General features: G+C 52.1%; 1 protein-coding gene across 1 annotated transcript; it reads left to right on the forward strand.

Moving 5' to 3' along the window:
• Positions 1-5,871: 5,871 nt before the first annotated feature.
• TRIM56 (tripartite motif containing 56) lies at positions 5,872-14,430 on the forward strand. The gene is made up of 3 exons (XM_043559758.1): positions 5,872-6,284; positions 7,083-7,224; positions 7,335-14,430. The coding sequence occupies exon 3, from the start codon at positions 7,336-7,338 to the stop codon at positions 9,646-9,648; it is 2,313 nt and encodes a 770-aa protein (XP_043415693.1). The 5' UTR covers positions 5,872-6,284; positions 7,083-7,224; position 7,335; the 3' UTR covers positions 9,649-14,430.
• Positions 14,431-23,001: the final 8,571 nt, after the last annotated feature.

Consider the following 23,001-nt stretch of genomic DNA (forward strand, 5'->3'; position numbering starts at 1 on the left):
TCAGGATAGCATGGCATTGACATAAGGATAAACATGTGGAACATGGAATAGAATGGAAAGTCCAGAATAAATACTTATATTTATAGTCAATTGATTTTTGACAAAAGCTCCAAGAAAATTAAAAGGGGAAAGAATGGCTTTTCAACAAAGAGTGGTGGAACAGTGAGAAAACCATACAAACAAACAAGGAATGCTTATCTCATAACATATACAAAAATTAATTAGGGGCATCTGGGTGGCTCGGTTAGTTAAGTGTCTGATTCTAGGTTTCAGCTCAGGTCATAATCTCACGGTTCCCTGCATCAGGCTCTGTGCTGATGGTGCAGAGTCTGCTTGGGATTCTCTCTCTCTCTCTCTCTCTCTCTCTCTCTCTCTCTCTCTCTCTGCCCCTCCCCTGCTTGCTCTCTCTCTCTCTCTCTCTCTCTCAAAATAAATAAACTTTTAAAAAATAAAAAATAATTAAAAACAGATTAAAGACTGAAATGTAAATGTTTTAGCTATAAAACTTCGAGAAGAAAACATAAGAGAAAATCATGCCAAAGCATGACCCATTGGTAAAGTGGACTCATCAAAATTAAATACTTTCTCCTGAAAAAAGTATTGTGAATAGGATGAAAATATAAGCTACTACAGACCGGGCAAAAATATTTGTAAATCACAAATCTGACCGATGACTTGTGCCTAGAATATATAAAGAACTCTTGAAACTCAACAATAATTTTAAAAATTCACTTAAAAAAATGGCAAAAGAACAGACATTTCACCACAGAAGATATACAGATCAGCATGAGAAAAGATGGTCAACATCATTAGCCATGAGGGAACTGCAAGCAAAAACGATGATGATGATGATGATGATGATGATGATGATGATGATGATGCTATCACACCTACTAGAAATAAAATAAAGAAATCAGACAATACTAAATGCTGGCGATGATGTGGAGAAACTGAATCTTGTGTACTTTCCTGATGGGAAGGTAAAATAGTACAACCACTCTTGTAAAATAGTTTGGCACTTCTTGTAAAATTAAACATACACCTATCATAAAACTGAGAAATCAGGGGCGCCTGGGTGGCGCAGTCGGTTAAGCGTCCGACTTCAGCCAGGTCACGATCTCGCGGTCCGTGAGTCCGAGCCCCGCGTCAGGCTCAGAGCCTGGAGCCTGTTTCCGATTCTGTGTCTCCCTCTCCCTCTGCCCCTCCCCCGTTCATGCTCTGTCTCTCTCTGTCCCAAAAATAAATAAACGTTGAAAAAAAAATGTCAATACTACCCAAAGCAATCTACACATTCAATGCAATCCCAATCAAAATTGCACCAGCATTCTTCTTGAAGCTAGAACAAGCAATCCTAAAATTTGTATGGAACCACAAAAGACCCCAAATAGCCAAAGTGATATTGAAGAAGAAAACCAAAGCAGGAGGTATCACGATCCCAGACTTTAGCCTCTACTACAAAGCTGTCATCATCAAGACAGCATGGTATTGGCGCAAAAACACATAGACCAATGGAATAGAATAGAGACTCCAGAACTGGACCCACAAAAGTATGGCCAACTAATCTTTGACAAAGCAGGAAAGAATATCCAATGGAAAAAAAGACAGTCTCTTTAACAAATAGTGCTGGGAGAACTGGACAGCAACATGCAGAAGGATGAATCTAGACCACTTTCTTACACCATTGACAAAAATAAACTCAAAATGGATGAAGGACCAGAATGTGAGACAGGAAACCATTAAAATCCTAGAGGAGAAAGCAGGAAAAAACGTCTCTGACCTCAGCCTCAGCAATTTCTTACTTGACACATCTCCAAAGGCAAGGGAATTAAAAGCAAAAATGAACTATTGGGACTTCATCAAGATAAAAAGCTTCTGCGCTGCAAAGGAAACAATCAACAAAACTAAAAGGCAACCAATAGAATGGGAAAAGATATTTGCAAATGACATATCAGACAAAGGGCTAGTATCCAAAATCTATAAAGAGCTCACCAAACTCCACACCCGAAAAACAAATAATCCAGTGAAGAAATGGGCAGAAGACATGAATAGACACTTTTCTAAAGAAGACACCCAGATGGCCAACAGGCACAGGAAAAGATGTTCAACGTTACTGCTCATCAGGGAAATACAAATCAAAACCACACTGAGATACCACCTCACACCAGTCAGAGTGGCTAAAATGAACAAATCAGGAGACTACAGATGCTGGAGAGGATGTGGAGAAACGAGAACCCTCTTGCACTGTTGGTGGAAATGCAAACTGGTGCAACCGCTCTGGAAAACAGTGTGGAGGTTCCTCAAAAAATTAAAAATAGACCTACCCTATGACCCAGTTGTAGCACTGCTAGGAATTTACCCAAGGGATACAGGAGTGCTGATGCACAGGGGCACTTGTACCCCAATGTTTATAGCAGCACTTTCAACAATAGCCAAATTATGGAAAGAGCCTAAATGTCCATCAATTGATGAATGGATAAAGAAGTTGTGGTTTATATATACAATGGAATACTACTTGGCAATGAGAAAGAATGAAATATGGCCTTTTGTAGCAACGTGGATGGAACTGGAGTGTTATGCTAAGTGAAGTAAGTCATACAGAGAAAGACAGATACCATATGTTTTCACTCTTATGTGGATCCTGAGAAACTTAACAGAAGACCATGGGGGAGGTGAAGGAAAAAAAAAAGTTAGAGAGGGAGAGAGCCAAACTATAAGAGACTCTTAAAAACTGGGAATAAACTGAGGGTTGATGGGGGGTGGGAGGGAGGGGAAAGTGGGTGACAGGCATTGAGGAGGGCACCTGTTGGGATGAGCACTGGGTGTTGTATGGAAACCAATGTGACAATAAATTTCATATTAAAAAAATAAATAAAAATTAAAAAAAAATAAAAAAAGAAACACAGAAAATGCTAATACAATATTAAGTTAGGTAAGTAAACAAAAATATAAGCACACTATAAATACAACTATGTAACATATATTCCTAAAACAGAGACCAAAAGAAATAAACACAGGAAAAGGTTATTTTGTTACAATGATAGGAATGTTTTATTTTGTTACAATGATGATAGGAATGTTTTAAACTTTATTTTTTAAAAAATTTTCATGTTTATTTATTTTAAGACAAAGCAAAAAGGGGAGGGGTTGAGAGAGAAGGGGGGACAGAGAATGTCAAGCAGGCTCTGTGCTATCAGTACAGAGCCCAATGTGGGGCTCGATCTTACTGTAAGATCATGACCTGAGCCAAAATCAAGAGTTGGACGCTTAACCCACCGAGCCACCCAGGTGCCCCTAAACTTTACTGTAAATGATTGGGGTGCCTAGGTGGCTCAGTCGGTTAAGTGTCCAACTACAGCTCAAGTTATGATTTCACAGTTGGTGGGTTCAAGCCCTGGATCAGGCTCTGTGCTAACAGCTCAGTTCTGTCTCCCTTTCTCTCTCTGCCCCCTCCCCCACCCACTTGCACTCTGTCTCTCCCTCTCTCAAAAATAAATAAACATTAAAAATAAATAATCCTTATTATTTGTATAAATTAAGATTAAAACCTGTGCTCAGCTCACACTCCCCAAATACCTACAGAACAAAGTTCAAACCTGCTTAATGAAAACCCCATAAATGGCTCCCCATTACTTTGAGGCCCGACAGGTAATTTTTAAGTTTGTTCTGCCTGCCCACCCCCATCTCCTGCTACTTCCCTCCAGCCACCTGTGCTTCAGTCCTATAAGACCAACCACCCGTGAGAGGCCTTCCTTGCCTAGGGTTATCTTAAGGGACCCCCAGCATCTGGTAAGAATCCACATGCCCCGCCCCCATACGTGTCTTTGTGGTAACCCTTATCACTTGGCTGTAGGTGAGTTATCCCTTAGCTTAGGAGTCTTCTCGGGGAAAGAAACCGTCTTCCTGGACCCCATAGGTATTTTAAGTAATTGTTCAATGTTTGGGAAGACAGGGTAGGACAGCCACTGAAGGCTGCCTCCTGCATGAAGCCTTCCTGATTCCCACACCACCTCCACCATTCCGGGAGAAATCAAACTCTCCCTCTCTTGTATTGGCATAGCACTTTATGTGACCTTGGGTGACAGAGTTATTCTCTCTTAACTCAGAGTCCTCATCTGTAAAATGGAGCAGTAACAGTACCTATGTCACCAGGTTATAGTGAGCATTAAACCAGGTTATGTTTTCGATGCCCCATGCCACGCTCAGGGTAAATACCCAATAAAAGAAGCCACTGTGATGATTATTTTGACGTTTGCCTTGCTGTCTCATATTGCAGCATGTACACTCTCACCTCCCCTGTTAAATCGAAAACTCATCTTGGGCGGGGAATATATCCTGTCTATCTCTGTATCTTCCATAGTGCGTGGCAGGCTCTCTTACCGCAGTAGACATTGACCAATCATTCCTGAATGTGCACAAAGAAGCACACACAAAGGCCATACACATGTGCAGGTGTGTGCCTATACATTTGTGGACACACATGCATCAGTCTGTCCTTCTGTCCTCACTTGGCTGGACTGTCTGGTCTGCAGCATTCAACAGCACTGATCACCCCCACCTTCTGGAAGTGAAGCATTCCCTAGCGTGGCTCCTAGGATCTTTCCTCCCTTGGATTTCCACTCTTAGCCCTCTGGCGACTACTTCTCACCTCCTGCACGCCCAGCCCCTCCCCCACTTGCCCTGAAATGTCTGGTCCCCGTAGTGCCATCACAGCCCTCTTCTTAAAGTAATTTTTTTAATTAAACTTTTTTAATGTTTATTTATTTTTGAGAGAGAGAGAGAGACAGAGCATAAGCGGGGGAGAGGCAGAGAGAGAGGGAGACACAGAATCCAAAGTGGGCTCCAGGCTCTGAGCTGTCAGCACAGAGCCCGACGCGGGGCTTGAACTCACAAACCGTGAGATCATGACCTGAGCTGAAGTCGGACACTCAACCGACTGAGCCACCCAGGAGCCCCTCAGCCCTGCTCTTCTTGCTTTGGACACTGTTGACTGACTTCACCAAAGCACAGATAAGTGTGCTCAAGAGTGTGGAACGGTCACAAGCCTGGATGTCGCCAGCCTCACTCTTCCCTTCTCACCTCCAGACTCGCAAAGCCTGCCCTCCTTCCTTCACCTCCCTCCCCAGGGTAAGTCATCAGTGCTGTGGTGTCAACAATAGCTCCTTGAAGGATTCCATCCTCCTCCACCCTCCGCTAGGTCCCACGGCCACTGGGTCTGCTCCAACCTCTCCACTTTTCACCTGGACCCTGCAGCCAGAGTGAGCACTCCTTGGTTCAGCATCCTGCTGAAAGCCCATCACTGTGGACCAAGGGACGCATACAGGAATAGATACGCAAGAAATCAACTTTCATATCTCAACTGTAGAATCTAAGTGATAGGTATATGAGTATTTGTGGCAATTCCTTCAACTTTTTTGTGCTTCAAATTTTTCATAAGATATTGGGGAAAATATCCTTCAATGGTTTCTTTTGACTTCTTGGATAAAACTCAGACTCCTTCATGTACACCATAAGGCCCTCTATGATATGGCCTCTGCGTCACTCTATAACATCATCTGCCGCCACTCACACGTCCCTTCCCATAAACCATCCTGAAATACTTGGAGCTACTGGGGAGAGTTGGGGTATTTCATTCCTCTGTGCCCACCGATTTGCTGTTCCCAATTCCCAAAATGTTCTTCCCTGCGTTCTTCTTCCCAACCTCCTCTGTGCCCTTCAAACTCATCTCAAGTGATGCCTCCTCCAGGAAGCCTTCGCGGACTCATCTGGTTCCTCTGCCTCTCCCCTGGCTCGGCAAAGGTTTAAGGCGTGCAGGGCCCCACCTAGGACTAGATTGGCAGCTGTGCCGCCTCACTGGAGGCCTGGCCCGAGGGCTGGGCTCTAGTTACATGGCTCTGAACCGAGGAGGAGCTCTCATTTCTCCCCTCAGAGGACGCGTCCTCGGGCAGGTCCTCTGCGTGTGCCACAAACACACGTAGCTGGCTGAGCGGATCCTGATGCTGGATCTCACAGGGCGACCTGGGGAGCCCCGCCGAGCCCCGCGGCCTGCAGCAGGGGCCGCGCCGGCCAGGGGTGGAGGCCCCCCCCTCCCGAGGAAGAGGTCCGGCCTGGGGTAGGGAAGAAGGCGGGGCCTGAGGCCGTGTGAGTCGGTGTCCCGGGCTGGGGACGGAAGTTGCAGAAGTACCATTACTTTCAGTTTTGTTTCTCTTTCAGGCACCAGCCCCAGCGGCTTCCAGGCCCCGGGCCCCCCACGCCCCGTCCCGGAGCCCAAGGTCAGCTCAGACCTGGTAAGCAGGGCGGATGACGGAAGAGCTGGAAGGCGTGGGGGGAAGGGAGCGGGAGGAAGAGGAAGGGGGAGGGGAGGGACCCGGAAGGCGGGAGGAGAGGAGAGGGTGGGAGGGAGCACCCCCCTCGCCCCACTCCGGGGCCAGAGGCCTGAGGCTTACCTGGGAAAGGCCTCCTCCCACTCTCTGGCCTGTCCTCCCCGACCCCACGCTCCAGAAGTTTGGGGGAACACCCCCCTCCCGCAGTCTCTTCCTGGAGGATTTCGTCCACTGTGCTGGGATCTGGGGGGGAGTCACAGACGGGTCCACACAACTCCCCTTCAGAGGCTTCTAGAAAAGCTGAGGCCCCTTTCAGCAGGACAGGTAGAAAGAAAGGCCTCTAGGAGATGAGGCACAGGTTGCGGTGACCCCAAGGTCTAAGAGCTAGAAGGAGCGCAAGGCCGCCCCCTCCCCACAGCCTTACTTCCACCTGCTCCAGAACCCTCCAAGGGGAAATTGGGCAGGAAGTGGGGCCCCTTGACCCCTGATGCGGTTCCCAGGGTCTAGAAGACAGGTGTGAGGGGCTACAGGAGTTGGGGCCCCTTACCCTGTCCCAGTTGCCACAAGTAGAGGTGACTGTGCAGCCGGACCCTCTCCTATGTCCTCTCTGCCTGCACCCCGCCCCTGCACCGGTCCCCAGCAGGGCCTCAGGACTACTCACACAGGGCTAGCGCCACACTTGCCAACAGGCCTGTCAACCCTGGGGTGCTGATCATCACACAGCTCCCTAAGGCTGGGCTTCTTGGTCTGGTTCTTTCTCAGGGCACTAGGCACAAGGTACAAGGCAGGAAGCATTTACTTTTTTGCATTTGCTGAATGTATGCCCGGAGAGGGGCGGCTCCCTAGCTCAAGAGCAAGCGGCCACAGGCCCTGGAAGACCAGAAGGACGTTCCTGGCCATTCAGGTGAGACCTCAGCCCTGGCGGGGCTTGGGGATGGGGGGAGAGGCAGGCTGGCAGGCTGGAGGCAACGTGGAGGTACCCTCTGCCCTCTGACCCCGACCTCTCCCTTGCAGCATGGTTTCCCAGGGATCCTCACCCTCCCTACTGGAAGCCCTGAGCAGCGACTTCCTGGCCTGTAAAATATGCCTGGAGCAGCTTCGGGCACCCAAAACGTTGCCCTGCCTGCACACCTACTGCCAGGACTGCCTGGCCCAGCTGGCCGAGGGAGGCCACCTCCGATGCCCTGAGTGCCGAGAGACCGTGCCCGTGCCAGCGGCGGGCGTGGCCGCCTTCAAGACCAACTTCTTTGTCAACGGGCTCCTGGATTTGGTGAGGGCCCGGGCTGGCGGAGACCTGCGCGCGGGGAAGCCAGCCTGCGCGCTGTGTCCCCTGATGGGGGGGGCCGGCACGGGGGGGCCGGCCACTGCCCGGTGCCTGGACTGCGCGGACGACCTGTGCCAGGCCTGCGCTGACGGGCACCGCTGCACTCGGCAGACCCACACCCACCGGGTGGTGGACCTGGTGGGCTACCGGGCAGGCTGGTACGACGAGGAGGCCCGGGAGCGCCAGGCGGCCCAGTGCCCTCAGCACCCGGGAGAGGCCCTGCGCTTCCTGTGCCAGCCCTGCTCCCAGCTGCTGTGCCGCGAGTGCCGCCTGGACCCCCACCTGGACCATCCCTGCCTGCCACTGGCCGAGGCTGTGCGCGCCCGCAGGCCAGGCCTGGAGGAGCTGTTGGCAGGCGTGGACAGCAACCTGGCGGAGCTTGAGGCCGCCCGGATGACGGAAAAGGAAGCTTTGGCCCGGCTGCGGGAACAGGCAGCTAGGGTGGGAATGCAGGTGGAGGAAGTGGCCGAGGGGGTCCTCCGGGCCCTACTAGCCCAGAAGCAGGAGGTGCTGGGGCAGCTACGGGCCCACGTAGAGGCTGCTGAGGAGGCTGCTCGGGAGAGACTGGAGGAGCTGGAGGGCCGGGAGCAGGTGGCCAGGGCGGCGGCCGCCTTTGCCCGTCGGGTGCTCAGCTTGGGTCGCGAGGCCGAGATACTTTCTCTGGAAGGGGCGATTGCCCAGAGACTCCGGCAGCTGCAGGGCTGTCCCTGGATGCCAGGGCCATCCCCCCGCCTGCTGCCCCAGCTGGAGTTCCATCCTGGGCTCCTGGACAAGAACTGCCGCCTGCTAGGGCTCTCCTTTGAGGAACAGCCCCAGAAGGACGGTGGGCAAGAAGGAGCTGGAAGCCAGGGAGGTGATGAAACTTCAAGCCAGAGAGAGGACGGAGCCAAGTCAGAGAGACACGGTGGAATCCAGCCCCAGAGTAGGGCTGGAGCTTGCACCCCAAAGGAGAACAGAGCCCAGACACCCCAGGAGGATGGAACCCAGACCCCAAAGGAGGACAGAGCCAAGACACCCCAGGAAGACGGAGCCCAGACTCCAAAAGAGGGCAGAGCCCAGACACCCCTAGAAGATGAAGGGGCCCAGACCCCGAGGGGTGGCAGATCCAACAAGAAGAGGAAGTTCAAAGGCAGGCTCAAGTCAGTTTCCCGGGAGCCCAGCCCAGTGCCTGGGCTGAACCTGGAGGGCTCTGGCCTCCTCCCCAGGCCCATTTTCTCCTGCAGCTTCCCCACGCGGATGCCAGGAGACAAGCGGTCTCCCCGCATCACAGGGCTCTGTCCCTTTGGCCCCCGGGAGATCCTGGTGGCGGATGAGCAGAATAGGGCGCTGAAGCGCTTCTCCCTCAATGGCGACTACAAGGGCGCGGTGCCCGTCCCCGAGGGCTGCTCCCCATGTAGCGTGGCTGCCCTGCAGGGAGCAGTGGCCTTCTCGGCTGGCGCGAGGCTCTACCTCATCAGCCCTGATGGTGAGGTGCAGTGGCGCCGGGCCCTGAGCCTCTCCCAGGCCAGCCACGCTGTGGCTGCCATGCCGAGTGGGGACCGCGTGGCCGTCAGTGTGTCAGGCCACGTGGAAGTGTACAACATGGAAGGCAGCCTGGCCACCCGGTTCATCCCTGGGGGCAAGGCCAACAGGGGCCTGCGGGCGCTGGTGTTCCTGACCACCAGCCCCCAGGGCAATTTTGTGGGGTCCGACTGGCAGCAGAACAGCGTGGTGGTCTGTGATGGTCTGGGTCAGGTGATTGGTGAGTACCGGGGGCCAGGCCTGCATGGCTGCCAGCCAGGCTCTGTGTCCGTGGATAAGAAAGGCTACATCTTCCTGACCCTTCGCGAGGTCAACAAGGTGGTGATCCTGGATCCAAAGGGGTCACTGCTCGGCGACTTCCTGACGGCCTATCATGGCCTGGAAAAGCCTAGGGTGACCACCATGGTGGACGGCAGGCACCTGGTTGTGTCTCTCAGTAACGGGACCATTCATGTCTTTCGGGTCCGGTCTCCTGATAGTTAAAGGGCTAGGACAGGAGAGGGGCTGGGGAGGGATGGGGGGGGGTGCTGGGGCTATAGGGGGGACGAGGGAGGCAAGGCCGCCATGGGATGTGGTGGCTGAGGGTGTTTTCTGGAAGGCAGGGGCTGGCAACCTTTCAATGTGAAGTGCCAAAATGCTAACCCCTCTTCAGGGTGTTGTGGGGATGGGACCAAGGGCAGCGGTGTGACCACAGCTCTCAGAAGCAGGGGAGGAAGGGAGGAGTGCGCCGAGAGCTAACTGTGTCTCCTGCTTTTGGGGGGTGACTGCTGCTTCCGTCGCCACCCTTGTAGGTCAAGTTTTTGAAATTCGTAAGCTTGTGCTGGTTGGCGTTCTTCAAAACTACTCCCGATGGGATGGCCCAGGGAGAGTCTTGGCGAGGCTGGCAGAAGGAATCCTCCGAGTCGAGAAGGGCTTGGGGTATGTCAGGCATGTGCCTTCTAGAAGAGAGCTGAGTACCCAGCTCCCCTCAGACTGGAAGCAGGGACACACCAGGTCAGAAGAGGTCTGGGATTTTGAACCAGCCACAGTCCTGACGTAGAGATCCCTCTGAGGGTGGGCTTTGTGGGGGACCAAGTACAGACACCAGCTGAGGCCAAGAGGTGTGTACCTCAAAGTCCGTGAGGTGAATGTGCCAACAGAAGGGTTGGAGTCTAAAACACAGGGTTCTGAGTATGAGAGGGGAGACCCCAGGGTCTCCCCTCCCACCACCAGGCTAATCCAAGGCAAGACCTACATAGGATGTATAATCTCTGCTTTGATGTCTTTACACTTCCTAGAGTCTTATTTTTAGTTCCCCTTAGTCTTCCGGTGTGATTCCTTTCGAGAAAATTTGGGTTTGGCAGAACTAAAGGGTGAAGGAGTTTGCCTTCAGGTGGGCCATTACTGTGGGATAAACAGCCTACCCTAACCGTGGAGGCCAGGTGCTGGACTGTGGGGCCAAACCAGCTGGAAAACTTGAGAAGTCAGTTGTGGGGCTGGGCTGGGTGGAGGGATGAAACCCACAGGGAATTCTGCCAGAGGTGAGCCGAGACCACTGCACTCTTGCATGGGCCATGGCAGCACCAGAACTGAGGTGGACGTGTTGAGCCTGGGGCTGTCGTGAGATGACCAAAGGGAATCTTAATCTAGGGATCATGGACAATGGAATGTTCATGGGGACCAGAGGGATTTTGGACAAGTCCAGAGGGAAAGTGCAAGGGAAAAGAAAACCCTTTTCTGGAGAGGTCGTTGCTTATTCCGTTGAAGTAATGGGGGAAATCATCAAGGTCAAGTGTACAAATTCAATTATATAAAAACTGGAAATGTATACACAGCAAAAAAATAATGAAAAGGAAAGGAAAGCCAGTAAGATGAGGAAATTATGTAGAATTGGTCCAAGTAAGGGCTGAGCCTCCAGTACAAGCAGTGACCAAGAGACCTACTTGGTTAAAAGACCAATCAGGCGACGTACGCAGGAGGAAATGCACACAGGCCAGGACTAGGAAACTATAAAGTAAAGTCAACCACTTGGCATTCACCAAAAATATGTTAAAAATACGTCATGGGGAGGTAGACTGCTGGCATTATAAAGTGTGATGCTTTCTGGAGAACAATTTGGCAATAGTTGACAAAGGTAAAAAGAAATGACCATAGGACTAAGTTATCTCACTTTGGGGAATACATTCTGGGAAAATAATTCAAGAGGAAGAAAGTAGTTGCACAGAGATATTTGTGGCCGTCTTATATGTCACAGTCATCGACTGGAAACTGCTTGGCTGTGAGGGACAGCCAAGCAGCTTGTGGTCTGTTCGGACCATGAGCTATTGCCTTCACGTATGACAACTATGAAAACTATTTAGAAGAATATGTTATGTGATGCAATCATAGCAAAAAGAGAGAGAGAGAGAGAGAGAAAGAATTTGGGATTATGACCACTTAATGATAGCAACAAGGTAAAAGTATGTCTGAATAGTTACCGAGTGGAAATATGTTCAACATTTGTAAATAGTGATTTGGGAGACTGAGTTCTGAGTTATTTCGTGTACATATATATGCACATTCATATATGCACATTCCTACTTCAGTTCTTATTGACCATTAGGTAACATATATGCTTAATATTTACTTCAAAAACATACACCTCTAGAAATGATGTGTGAGCATAGCTATTGGATTTGCAAATGAATGTGTCAGTTGGTATAAACGAGACTGTCCAGTTGAAGGAGAGGCAGGAGTCTGGAGGAGAATCCCAGCTGGCCAGGGCCTGGCAGGGAGGAAGGGCAGAGCAGAGGAGCAGAGGCTTATCTGCAGAGGTTGGAGAGTCCTCTCAGGTGGTCAGATCATTGTGGAGTGTCCACAAAACAGGGGAAGGTCATATTGAGTTCACCAACTAATTCAGAACAACTGGAAACCAAGTGGTATTTCTACAGAACCAACTAGTATAGAGTAAGTTGTACGGGGTGGGGGTGGGGCAGTGTCTCATCTGCTTTGCAAGCTCTATTTCCAGAGTGAGCACAGGGATGGCTCATGGTAGGTGCTCAATAAATGTCTGTGAAATGAACAGACAGTGGTAAGACTCTTGTAGAGGTTTCCCACCTCAGATGTCTAAGCCCCAGCCAACCAAGCTGTCCAAAAGCTTGGCTTGTGAGAAATTTCTGGTAGGGGGCACTATGGACACAGTCCACCATATGCCTCCTGGGGGGTGGCCCTCCTCTGAGTCACAAAAGAGGTGAGATTGGGGTGACTTGATTGTGTGTGAAGGGGGACCTGGGAGGTCATAGACTCTAGGGGGTCATACACCTTCAGGTTAGCAGAGCCGTTCTGAGGGTTGCATTGGAACCACAGGAACGCCATCTGGCTGCAAGAAGAGAATCCCACAGATGCTTCAGAGCTGCGGGAACCACTTGGCTTTCCAGAAAGCTGTAGGAATCCTGGGAAGCCAGGCATTGGAAGATTGACAGAAGTACTAACTTTTCCTCGTTGAGGGGTAGGGGTGGGAAGGCACAGAACACTGGCAAAACGTGAAATGCAAGAGAAGTACAGTATTGAGCGTGCTATGGAGGTAAAATCTCCATCACCTTACCCGTGACCTAGGAATCCCACTCAGCACCAAAAGAAAATTCTTGGTTAAACTAAAGATGTGAAGAAATCAGGAACATCATGAAAGATGCAACACCCCTCCCCTACACACACACACACACACACACACCACATTGGGCTTGTAACAATTTTCATTCCATTTCGTGTTTGGAACTTTCCAGGTTGTGCATATACTGGTGAAAGGAGCATGCCGTCCCGGTAGGGAGAGGGTGGGTAGAAAACCTCTTTCGTAGTCTTTGTGTCTAAAGGGAAGTGAATGAGGTAGCAGAGACCTAGGTTGAGTGCTGGCTCCTCCACAAGACAGCTGTGTGATCTTGGCTAGCTTCCTAACCTCTCTGAACCTCCATTTCTATGTCAGTAAAATACACAACATACCCACTTCACAGGGTCGTCATGAGTGCTGGGTGAGAAGCACAGAGAAGTGTTTTGCATACCATGAAGTTCAGATCCGAAGTGTGGGTTAGGAAAAAGCTCAGCCAACTTGTACTGACTTCATATGGACTGTTCTGCCAGTGCAAGCCTGAATGGGGATGTTATAGGAACATGTTGACGAGGTCAAAGCTCAAGAAGGTCTGGGTAGAGTTGTTACCTGTTTCTCTTTTGGAGGAGATGTTTTGCCTTGCCGCGTTTATTTGAAGAAGCCATATGTAAGACACAACAGTAATTGTAGGAGCAGAAGGGACCAATGGCCAGCTTGCTAAGACTCAGTGCTGTTCCTAAAAGCCAGCTGAGAACCAGACTGTGCTAAATTAAGGACCGATAACCATAGACATTTAGGAAAAATTCAAAATGGCAAGCGTGGCCTGATCTTTTGATAATTTAGAGAAAATATAACTCGGGAGGGACTAACTTCCCCTTCCACTGTAGTCTTGTAATTACTGTATCTATAAAGCCATGTTACGTAATACATGCTTAAGAGGGAGAATTCCAAAGGGGCAGAGGTCTAAGAGAGAAGTCAGAAATCTTCCAAGGAAATCGGTAAAGTCGGTGATCTGAGCTGGGCAGGATTCAATAGGTGGTTGCCAAGGCCAAGGTGTTTGACCATCTCTCCGTGGCAGGTCAGCTGACACTATAGCTATCCTGTAAATTGAGTGGGAGATTGGACACAGGGCATAGAGGTCTGTTTGAGCAGAGGGGAAGGCGATTTTGGACTAGCTGGGGCAGAGAACTGCCAGAGCGGGCGCTCAGGAAGATGTTCCTGGCAGGAGAAAGATCAAGTTCAGATGCAAGCTTAGGAAAATAGGCAGTTTGACTGAAGATCACAGAACCAGCCTACCCAACTGGTTCATGAATATAGCTTAATTAAACGGATCAGGACAGAAGCAAAAACAGGTTTTCTGGGGACCATAGACGCCTTTGACAGGAGAGTGGAGTAGTACAGTGGGATCAGGCAAGACCTCACCTGAAGCCCCAGGTGAGGAATCTTTGGGACCATATAAAGAGGCAATTAGGAAGGAGGTTTGGAAGGACAACTTGACTGTCTCTGGAGAAACTTTGAACCGGTTAGCTCAGCAGCCAAAAGAGACAGGGTTGGAGACAGAACCGAGACCTCAGTACCCATGGGGTCAGCCCAGCAAAGTTTTAGTTGCCATGGGCTGAAGAATCTGTGTTGTAAACTCTTTCATTCCTTTGTGTACTTTGTATTTTTCTTCCGTTTCGTAATAAATTCTTCTGAAAAAATGTGAACCTTTTCTTACATGGATTCATGGCTGTGGGGAACTGTCAACACCAAAGCCCAGAGAGCAAAGGTATCATGGCCACCCCTGCTGTAGCTCCAAAGATGCCAACATCTCGTCCTTGGGGACACTGCAGGAGGTCCCACCTAGTCCCGGCCACTGCCACCTATAGACAGAGGGCCCTCTGGACAGAGGTGTCTTACAGGCTAGGCCTCGGTGGGAGCCAGCCGGTGACCTGGCTCAGCAGGACTGAATGTGGGCACACTCAGGTGGGGAATGACTGTGTGGAAGTGGGGTGGGGGGCAGGCAAGGGGCCCAGGTCAGGGTGGCTGTGCCCACCACTGGTCTCTGCTTGTTTTCTGGTTTGGAGGAACCAAACAAACAGCTGTGGGCACCGTCCAGCACGCACGGTGGGCCCTGCAGGGCTTGGCGGAACATGTGCCTGCTCGCCAAACCTACCCGCTCTGGCCTAGTCTCCAAAGCCCCTGAGGGAGCTCCTGCCCCCAGCTGTGCTGAACCAGAAGGGGAAAGACCTCAGATGTTCTCTCTCTCTCTTTTTTTAATGTTTGCTTATTTTTGAGAGAGGGAGAAAGAGACAGCGGGCACGGGGCAGAGGGAGAGAGAGCCAGAGGATCTGTGCTGACAGCAGCAAGCCCGACGCTGGGCTCAAACTCACCAACCGTGCGTGAGATCACGACCAGAGCCAAAGTCAGACGCTTAACGGGCTGAGCCACCCGGGCGCCCCAGTTGTTATTTCTAACTCACACAACCTCTGACTTCCCCATCAAATACAGTAGATGGAATAGCAGTTACTGAGTGCCCGCCCACCTGTGCTTCATACCCATCGGCTTCCAGAAGCTTCAACTCCTACAGAGTAGGAATCGTTAGCATTATTTGACAGACAAGGAAACCAAAGGTGGCAAGGCTTGCTCTTGGATCCTGACTCCGAAGCTGCCCTTCCAACCAGCTCTGAATCCTAAGCCTATGTTCCTCTTCTCCCCTTCGTCAATGACGGCCGAATGAAATGAGATCTGAGGTTCCTTCCTGAGCTAACAGACCAGGCCCTTGTCCCTATAATAGGACTGGAATCTAACACAGGAAGGGAAACTCAGAGATACTTCTGAGCATCCCAGCGGCTAGTGCTCACTGCAGGGGGGTGGGGCGGGGGGGGGGGGGAGCAAGACGGAGAAGAGAAGACAGCGGAGGAGACAATGTTTTGAGTGGCCTGGTGGGGAAGCAGGGGGTGGGAGTCAGGGCCCACCACTGCTGCGGTGACAGCCTGAAAAAGAATTCTGCAATTCATCATCGAATGACTCAGCCTGGCTTTGGACCGGAGCCTCTGTGAACCCCGGGGAGCATGACTCAGCAGCTGAGGGGGCCGGGCGCAGGAGAGGCTGCCGCGGTCCATGTGAGCGGTAACTGTGGGGAGAACGGCCTGTTCCAGGCCCCAAACCCCAAGGCGGAGCGTCTGCCTCTGTGGTCAGACACACACGGCCTGGGGTTCCTAGCCATGTGGCCAAGCCTCCTCCGTCAGACCTGGGTCTCCACTTCTGCAGGCCTGGCTGCCTCCTTTCCCCATGGCCTTGGGGTCTGCTGCAGGATACTGTGGCCACAGACTCTGGGGGCCTCTTTCCCCTTCACTGCTCTGCCAGGGTCAGGCCGGCCTCTCTAGAAGGGCAGCAGGGGCCCCACTGTAGGGGTGGGGGAAGGCGGGCACATGTCACAGGCAGGGCACGCGACTAGACAGATGGTCACAGCATCCCTCCTCCTGCTGAGGGCCGGGGAATGGGGCGCTCTGCTCTTGATTTTGCTCAAGGGTTAACTCAGAAAACGTCTCTTCCCCCTCAGAAATTTTCTCTCCCCTTAACACTCAGGTCAGGACAGTCCATCAACTTACCAGCTGAAAACAGCCAAAGCAACGGGGAGACAGAATGGCCCCCGAGTCCTATGGGGGAGGCCGGGACACAGAGGTTGTAGGTTAGCAGGAGGGCACACAGACCCGCTCCTCCCCGCCAGTGCCTGGGCACTCTTGTCTGGTGACCCCAGTTACTTTCTCACCTCGATTATTCATACAGTTCTTTCCTCCCCTGCCAAACCCTCAGGACAAGAACTTCTGATTCACATGGAGCATTCCATGATCAGGTGTTCTGTAAATATTTGTTGGTTGAAAGAACAAATGAGTGAATCTGTGCTAAAACCCTAGTCACCGTCCCTAAGGTCGGAGGAAGCCCTGGGAGGAGAGGACAGGCCCTGGGGCAAGAGACCATTATCCCTCCTCCTTAGAAGGGAGGCATGAATAGAAGTTATCCAAATTCTGGGGGGAAAAGATAGTAATCCCACTGTGCTGTCCTTTTTCTTTTTCCCACCACTCCTTTAACCTTCTAAGGTGCTATTTCACTTAACTGTTTATCTTTATCCTGTTTATTGATTATTGTGTCCCCCCCCCCCCCCCTCCAGTTGCTACCCTGGAAGGATGCAAGCCCCAGAAGGCATTTTGCCTATTTCATGCACTGATCTAACCTACGTGCCTGGGGTATAGTAGATACTGAATGAATGAATCAATCAATCAATGAATGGTATCTATTGAGCATTTACTCTGAACCAGGCCCCATTTTACATGTATTATCTCATTTTGTGCCCTTAACAGTTCTAGGAAGTAGTATTACTGTCTTCCCTGGTTTAAAGGTGAGGAAGGTGAGGGGCGCCTGGGTGGCTCAGTCGACTAAGCTCCCAACTTCAGCTCTGATCATGATCTCATGGCTCATGGGTTTGGGCCCCAGGTCAGGCTCTGTGCTGACAGTACAGAGCCTGGAGCCTGCTTCGGATTCTGTGTCTCCCTCTCTCTCTGCCCCTCCCCTGCTCACACTCAGGCGCTCTCAAAAATAAATAAACGTTAAAAAAAAAAGAGAGATTAAAAATGAGGAAGGTGAGGTTAGAGATTATGTAACACGAACAAGATCACCAGGAGCTGGGCAAGGGGCTGGGCAGAGGCCAACGCCAGCTGTGGTCTGCCTGGGACAGCTTTCTATCACTCCCTGGGGAAGCACTGCACACACCAGGCCTTCCAGGTAAGCCACACCCGCTTCATCCCTTCTGCTTGATGTTTTTCTTTATCCTTCTTCCTACCGACTTCCCCCATGATCCTGTCCCACCCCCAGAAGATATCTCTGCCCTGAAACACAGCACCCCAGCTTCCAGACTTTTCCTGGCAGAACCGCAGAGGCCTGAGAGCAGAGAAGGGGACTGGGGAACCTAGGCCTGGCCCTCCCCACCCAGGTCCTGCAGAGTTGAGGCAGGAATGTTCCTGTAGCCCACTCCCTAACACCTCCCTTCCTGCTGTCCCTCAGACTGTGTGGGAGGCTCCCCAGCCCCAAGTTCAAGGAAGGCAGAAACCCCCAGATCACTTTTCTGTGGACTTCCTACCGCTGGGAAGTAGGCTAGAACACAAGAAGGCCTCTGCCTACGCCAGGGGGCCAGTGCTCCCAGACACGTCTCCTGGCAAGGACAGCTTTGCAGGCCCCTCACCTCCTACCTCACTCTCCTGGCCCCTTCCCTGCATCCCCTTAAGCTTCTGTGTTCTCCTGCCAGGAAGAGTCTGGAAGTTGAAGAGATGCTGTGCTTCAGGGCAGAGATATCTTTTGGGGGTGGGATGGGCTCATGTGGGAAATCAGTAGGAAGAGTGATAAAGAAAAATATCACCAGAAGGCATGAAGCGGGTGTGGCTTCCCCAGAAGGCCTCCTGCAGAGCACCTCCCCAGGGAGTGATGGAGAGCTGGCCTCGGGCAGGCCGCAGCTGGCATTGGCCTCTGCCCAGCCCCTTGCTCCTAGTGATCTCTGGGGAAAAGAACGGAGACCCAGGAACAGCAGGAGCAGCGAGAAGCCTACAGACACCTGAGGGCACCCATGTCCATGCTCAGGGAGACACAGCACCTCCACCTCCCTCCAAGGGCTCAGGAGGGCAGTGAGAGAGAGAGGGTAAGGAGGCTGGGATGTCTAAGCAACATCTGGAAATGGGCCGTCAGGGGAGTCAGAAGCTAGACTGGGGGTTGTCAGGGAGAAACTGAGTCCAGATGTTGGGGAAGCAGTACCACGCCTCACACCTGGGATCCTGCCTGTGGCTGGAGCCAAGCATCCTCGCTGGTGTTGATATGAGAGAGGGGGTGTATCTCTGTGGTCTTATAAACACATGGCGGTAGGCATGCCATTAGGATGTTCCCAGGCAGGCATGCGCCCCATCAAAGAAGCAAGACTGGAATTTCCCTGAGGCTATCATTTCCTACCATTTAATCCTCAGTCGAGGACCACAGGGCCTCCCAAGGGCAGGTGCTGGGGGAGTGGGCAAGGTGCACAGCTCTCCAGGAATGCCCCCATGCCCCATCCGCCTCTCCACCCACAAGCCCCTCTCCTAACACAGAAGGTGATATGCTCTCCCTCTGGGGTCTTTCCCTCCAAGAAAGGGATTCAGGGTGAGGACAGCCTCATTTTATCCCAGCTCTGTCACTCACTAACAGGGGACACCCGCATGGGTTTCTTAACCTCTCTGGACCTCGGTTCCTTGCCTGTGTAATGGAGGCAGTGAGATATCCCATGGGGCTCCCAAATGAATAAATGAGATAAAGAATATGAACACACTCAGCCAGCGTCTGGCACATAGGGGATGTCTAGTCAGAGTTCATGGTTCCTTCCTGCCTTCACCTCTTGGGACCACGTGCCTTCTCCCCACACCTTCTGGGCACAAAACACCCGGGCTGAGCTCTTTTCCTTCCACCCCCATGCACCACCACTCAATCAGCGCACCATACAGAAAGCATTTACTGGGCCCTGCCTCTAAGTTACCAATGCAAACAGCAAGAACAAAGATGTGGAGGGAAGACGTGGCCAGCTGGGGTAAGTAGCTGGTCACCCAAATGAAGTGACTTCTCTGTGGAGTTTCATCACATCACAGCCCAGCACTTGATTCTCCAACTAACACGTGCACACCATGGACAAACCGATCTCGGGGCGTACTGACGTCAAGCGTGCGTACAAGACGCACAAAGGGTAGCATTAGGAACCAAATGCCAGCTCGTTAGTTTACCGACAGAGCCACTATCCCCAGGCACCTGGGCACCTCTCTCCTGGCGGCTTCAGAATGGAACTGCTGAGGATGGAATTAGAACAAGGCCAGGCCACTGGATGATTTTAACGGCTGGATGATAGCCTGAGGTGTCCACACCACCTCAGGATAAGCCAGTCCCAGGGCCCGGCCCCCTGAGGTTTTAGGGACAGAGCACCAACTGTCCTGCACAGCCTAGAGACCCGGCCCCAAGCTGGATCTCCTTGGATCTCCCATTTATAATGAGAAGGAACTCTCTCCTCTGTTGGCATTTTCCCTCAGGCAGAAGACAATGCAGTTAGGTCCCTAAAATCAATTGCAATCTTATCTGCTCTTCCAGGTTTCACCCAGGTCTCCTTAATTGGATTTCAGATATTTACAGACAGACAGTCTCCTAGGTAATTTCTGCAGAGGGCTAATATCCTCTCCTAAACCGGGTTTCTTCCTAATTGGATTCTCCAAAGGCAATGTTAACTGCAAGGTACTTGGCTGTCAGGCCCAAGTCCTGCCCACGTGGGGCAGTATTAAGGGGCAGAGGAGGAAAGCACAGACCCAAACATTCCCTACCTCTAAATGGCACATGACCCAGTAGGGAGAACAAAATGAACACATGTGGTACAGATGAAGAACCCTCCAATGCTGAATGGTGTGTCTGATCATAAGAGTGTTCAAGTTCAAAGGAGAAACAGCTTAGGGTGGCCTGGAGGATGCTGGAATGGCTTTGGGGAAAAGGTAGGATCCAAGCCCCCCTGGGAGGCTCCGTGAAGAGCTTATTTGCATATGAACAGCAGGGGGTGTGTGGAACATTCCAGAGGCCAGAGATGGGTGGGAAAACCAGAAATCAGGCAGTGTAGATGGAGGGAATAGATATGGCAGATGGAGATCCTGTCCCCGCCGTTATGAATGCCTTCCCACTTTCCCTCTTTCACCGACACTGTTCTTGCTCATCTTCCCCACACATGAACTGGGTTTGTTGAGAAACCCGGGAGGCGTCAGGAGGCCCGGCAATTAACACAGACCTGGCACATATACCAGGACCCCCACACACATAAACACACACTCCTGTCCCGCTGCTGAGTTAATGGTCCACTGGCAGGAAAGCCCTGTCAGAGCAGAAGGGTGGGGAACCTCGGCCCCAGACCAGGAGTGACAGACCCGCGCCTTCCACCTGCTGCGCTGACGATGTGCCTGATTCAGCCCGGAAACCAGGCCGGTGTGCCAGACACAACAAGACGTCCTTCCCCTTACCTACAGTCCCTTGGGGTTCGCAGAAATGATAACAGGGAGTTCCCGAGTCAGGGGCTTTCCGTCTGGGCTCAGCTCCCACCTTAGCCCCATTTCCCCGGGAAAGCCGCTACCACAGGCTACCCCACAGAGGGGGACCCGCCATTTCCTGAAAGGATAAGCACTTGAGGACACAGGTCCCCTGAGCCCATCCTGAGGGTTTAGGTCTACTTGATACACTCAGAGCAGAACGGGGTCTGTTGGCGCTAGTCTGAAACAGGAGCCCAGGGGGCGCCTGGGTGGCTCAGTTGGTTTAGTGTCCAACTTTAGCTCAGGTCATGATCTCACGGTTCGTGAGTTTGAGGCCCGCATCAGGCTCTGCGCTGAAAGTGGAGAGCCTACTTCGGATCCTCTGTCTCTCTTTCCTTCAAAAATAAATAAACATTTTAAAAAATAAATGAATTCTCAGTATGGGGCGCCTGAGTGGCTTAGTCGGTTGAGTACCCTACTTCGTGATCTCTCGATCCCACATTGGGCTCTGTGCTGTCAGTGTAGAGCCTGCTTGGGATTCTGTCTCCCCGTCTAGAGAGGGACTTGCTCCCTGCTTGCACTTGCTATTGTGCGCGCGCTCTCTCTCTCTCTCAAAAACAAATAAAATATTTTTAAAAAATTAAAACAGGAGCTCAGAATAAGAAGGTCCCCCCCCCCCCAGCTTTCCTGGACCCTAAAGCTCTCCTGTTGGCCCCGCTGTCATTCCACTGGAAGGGTCTAGACCTTGGAAAAGAGGTCTGTTTCCTCAGACCGCCATATCCTTTGACAGAGCTGGCCGGTGCAGGGCTGAGGGCTCAGGAGGAAGGAGGGAGGGGTGTCCACCGGCATGGCCCCGAGCTCCTGAGGACCGTGGCAAGACCGACAGAGGCCGTCTGGGTCTGGGCCAGCCCTATAGGGAGGTGAGCTGGCAGGCTGGGGCTGCACCCTGGGAAAGAGGGAGTGTGCCTGAGGGAGCCAGCTGTCGGTCTGGGCCGTGAATAACGGGGGCCTCATCACCACCCCAGAGCTGCAGGGGCAGGAGCACCCAGCACGGGGACTGACTAAGAGAGCAGGTCTGGGCGAGTGGGTGACGAGCAAGGAGCAGAGTGCCGGGCTCCTACACACAGGGCAAATCCCTCGGCTGCTCTTTGGGCTCCTTCCTTCTCGGGCCCTTCTCCCCACATGATTCTGCTTCTCCAGCCTGACATGTCGTCCGCATCCTCTCCACCAAGCCTCTCTGCCTTATCCCAAAGGTCGGGTCCCTGGACTCTTCCTGCCTGCCCCCAGGCCTCAGACATCCCTTGGCTGGATGCCTGATCTCCCGTGTTACTCAACAGGCATTTGGCACACCCCTCCTTGGAACTCCTTGTCTTTACAGCAGTCTGTCTTTCTACCGGAACAGGGCCCTAAGGCCCTCCAGGGCCAGACCCTTATCCTCGGCCCCAGCACCTTTACACGCCCCGCGGACAGAAAAACCAATAAAAGCAGTTCTCTGCAAATGCTTGCAGATCATTCTTTCAGGTCTAGCTCATAGGTCCGCTCCCACAGGGGCCTCCCGAGCATTTCACGGGTACCTCTCCTGAGGCATTCGAAGCCGGTTCTGGCTTCTCTGGCTCTGAAGGTGAGGACAGTGCCTCCGTGCCCTGACCAGCTTCTCATGTCCTCTCTGCCTTCTCCACCCATCTCAAAGTCGAGCCTGCAGTCCAAGGTCCACAGATAACCAGCCCACAAACGTGAACAGGGCACAGAAACTGCTAACCGAGCCTATGGGTCAAAGGGCAGTGTGCTTCGTCACCAGGCAACCCGGGCTCAGGGCCTCCGGTAGATTCTTTCTGGGTTGATGAGATCCCTGTCTCCAAAAGCCACCTGGGGGGTGGGGGTGGGGGAAAGCACACAGGTCTGAAATTCCCCACCCCTGGCTGGGGTGGTCTAAGGCTGCAATCTCAATCCCAAAGGGGAGCCAGTAAAGACCAAACCAAATCAGCATCCTGGGATTCTGATTCAAGATTCAAATCATCAGAGATGGGCCCGGCTCTCACGGCTTTTTGAAAGCTCCTGGGTAAGCCTAATGTGAAGCTGGGGCCGAGAGCCACTGGACGAAGCACAGGATGTCACAACTCCCAAGCGAGCGTGGCCTTCAAGGGTATGAAACGGTCAATCATCACGGCTTGAGCCAGAATCAGTTCCTTGCTCAGAGGACAGGAAGGTTCTGAAGGAAGGAGTCAGGGATGG

This window comes from Prionailurus bengalensis, chromosome E3, assembly GCF_016509475.1.
Source record: "Prionailurus bengalensis isolate Pbe53 chromosome E3, Fcat_Pben_1.1_paternal_pri, whole genome shotgun sequence".
NCBI classification, from domain to species: domain Eukaryota; kingdom Metazoa; phylum Chordata; class Mammalia; order Carnivora; family Felidae; genus Prionailurus; species Prionailurus bengalensis.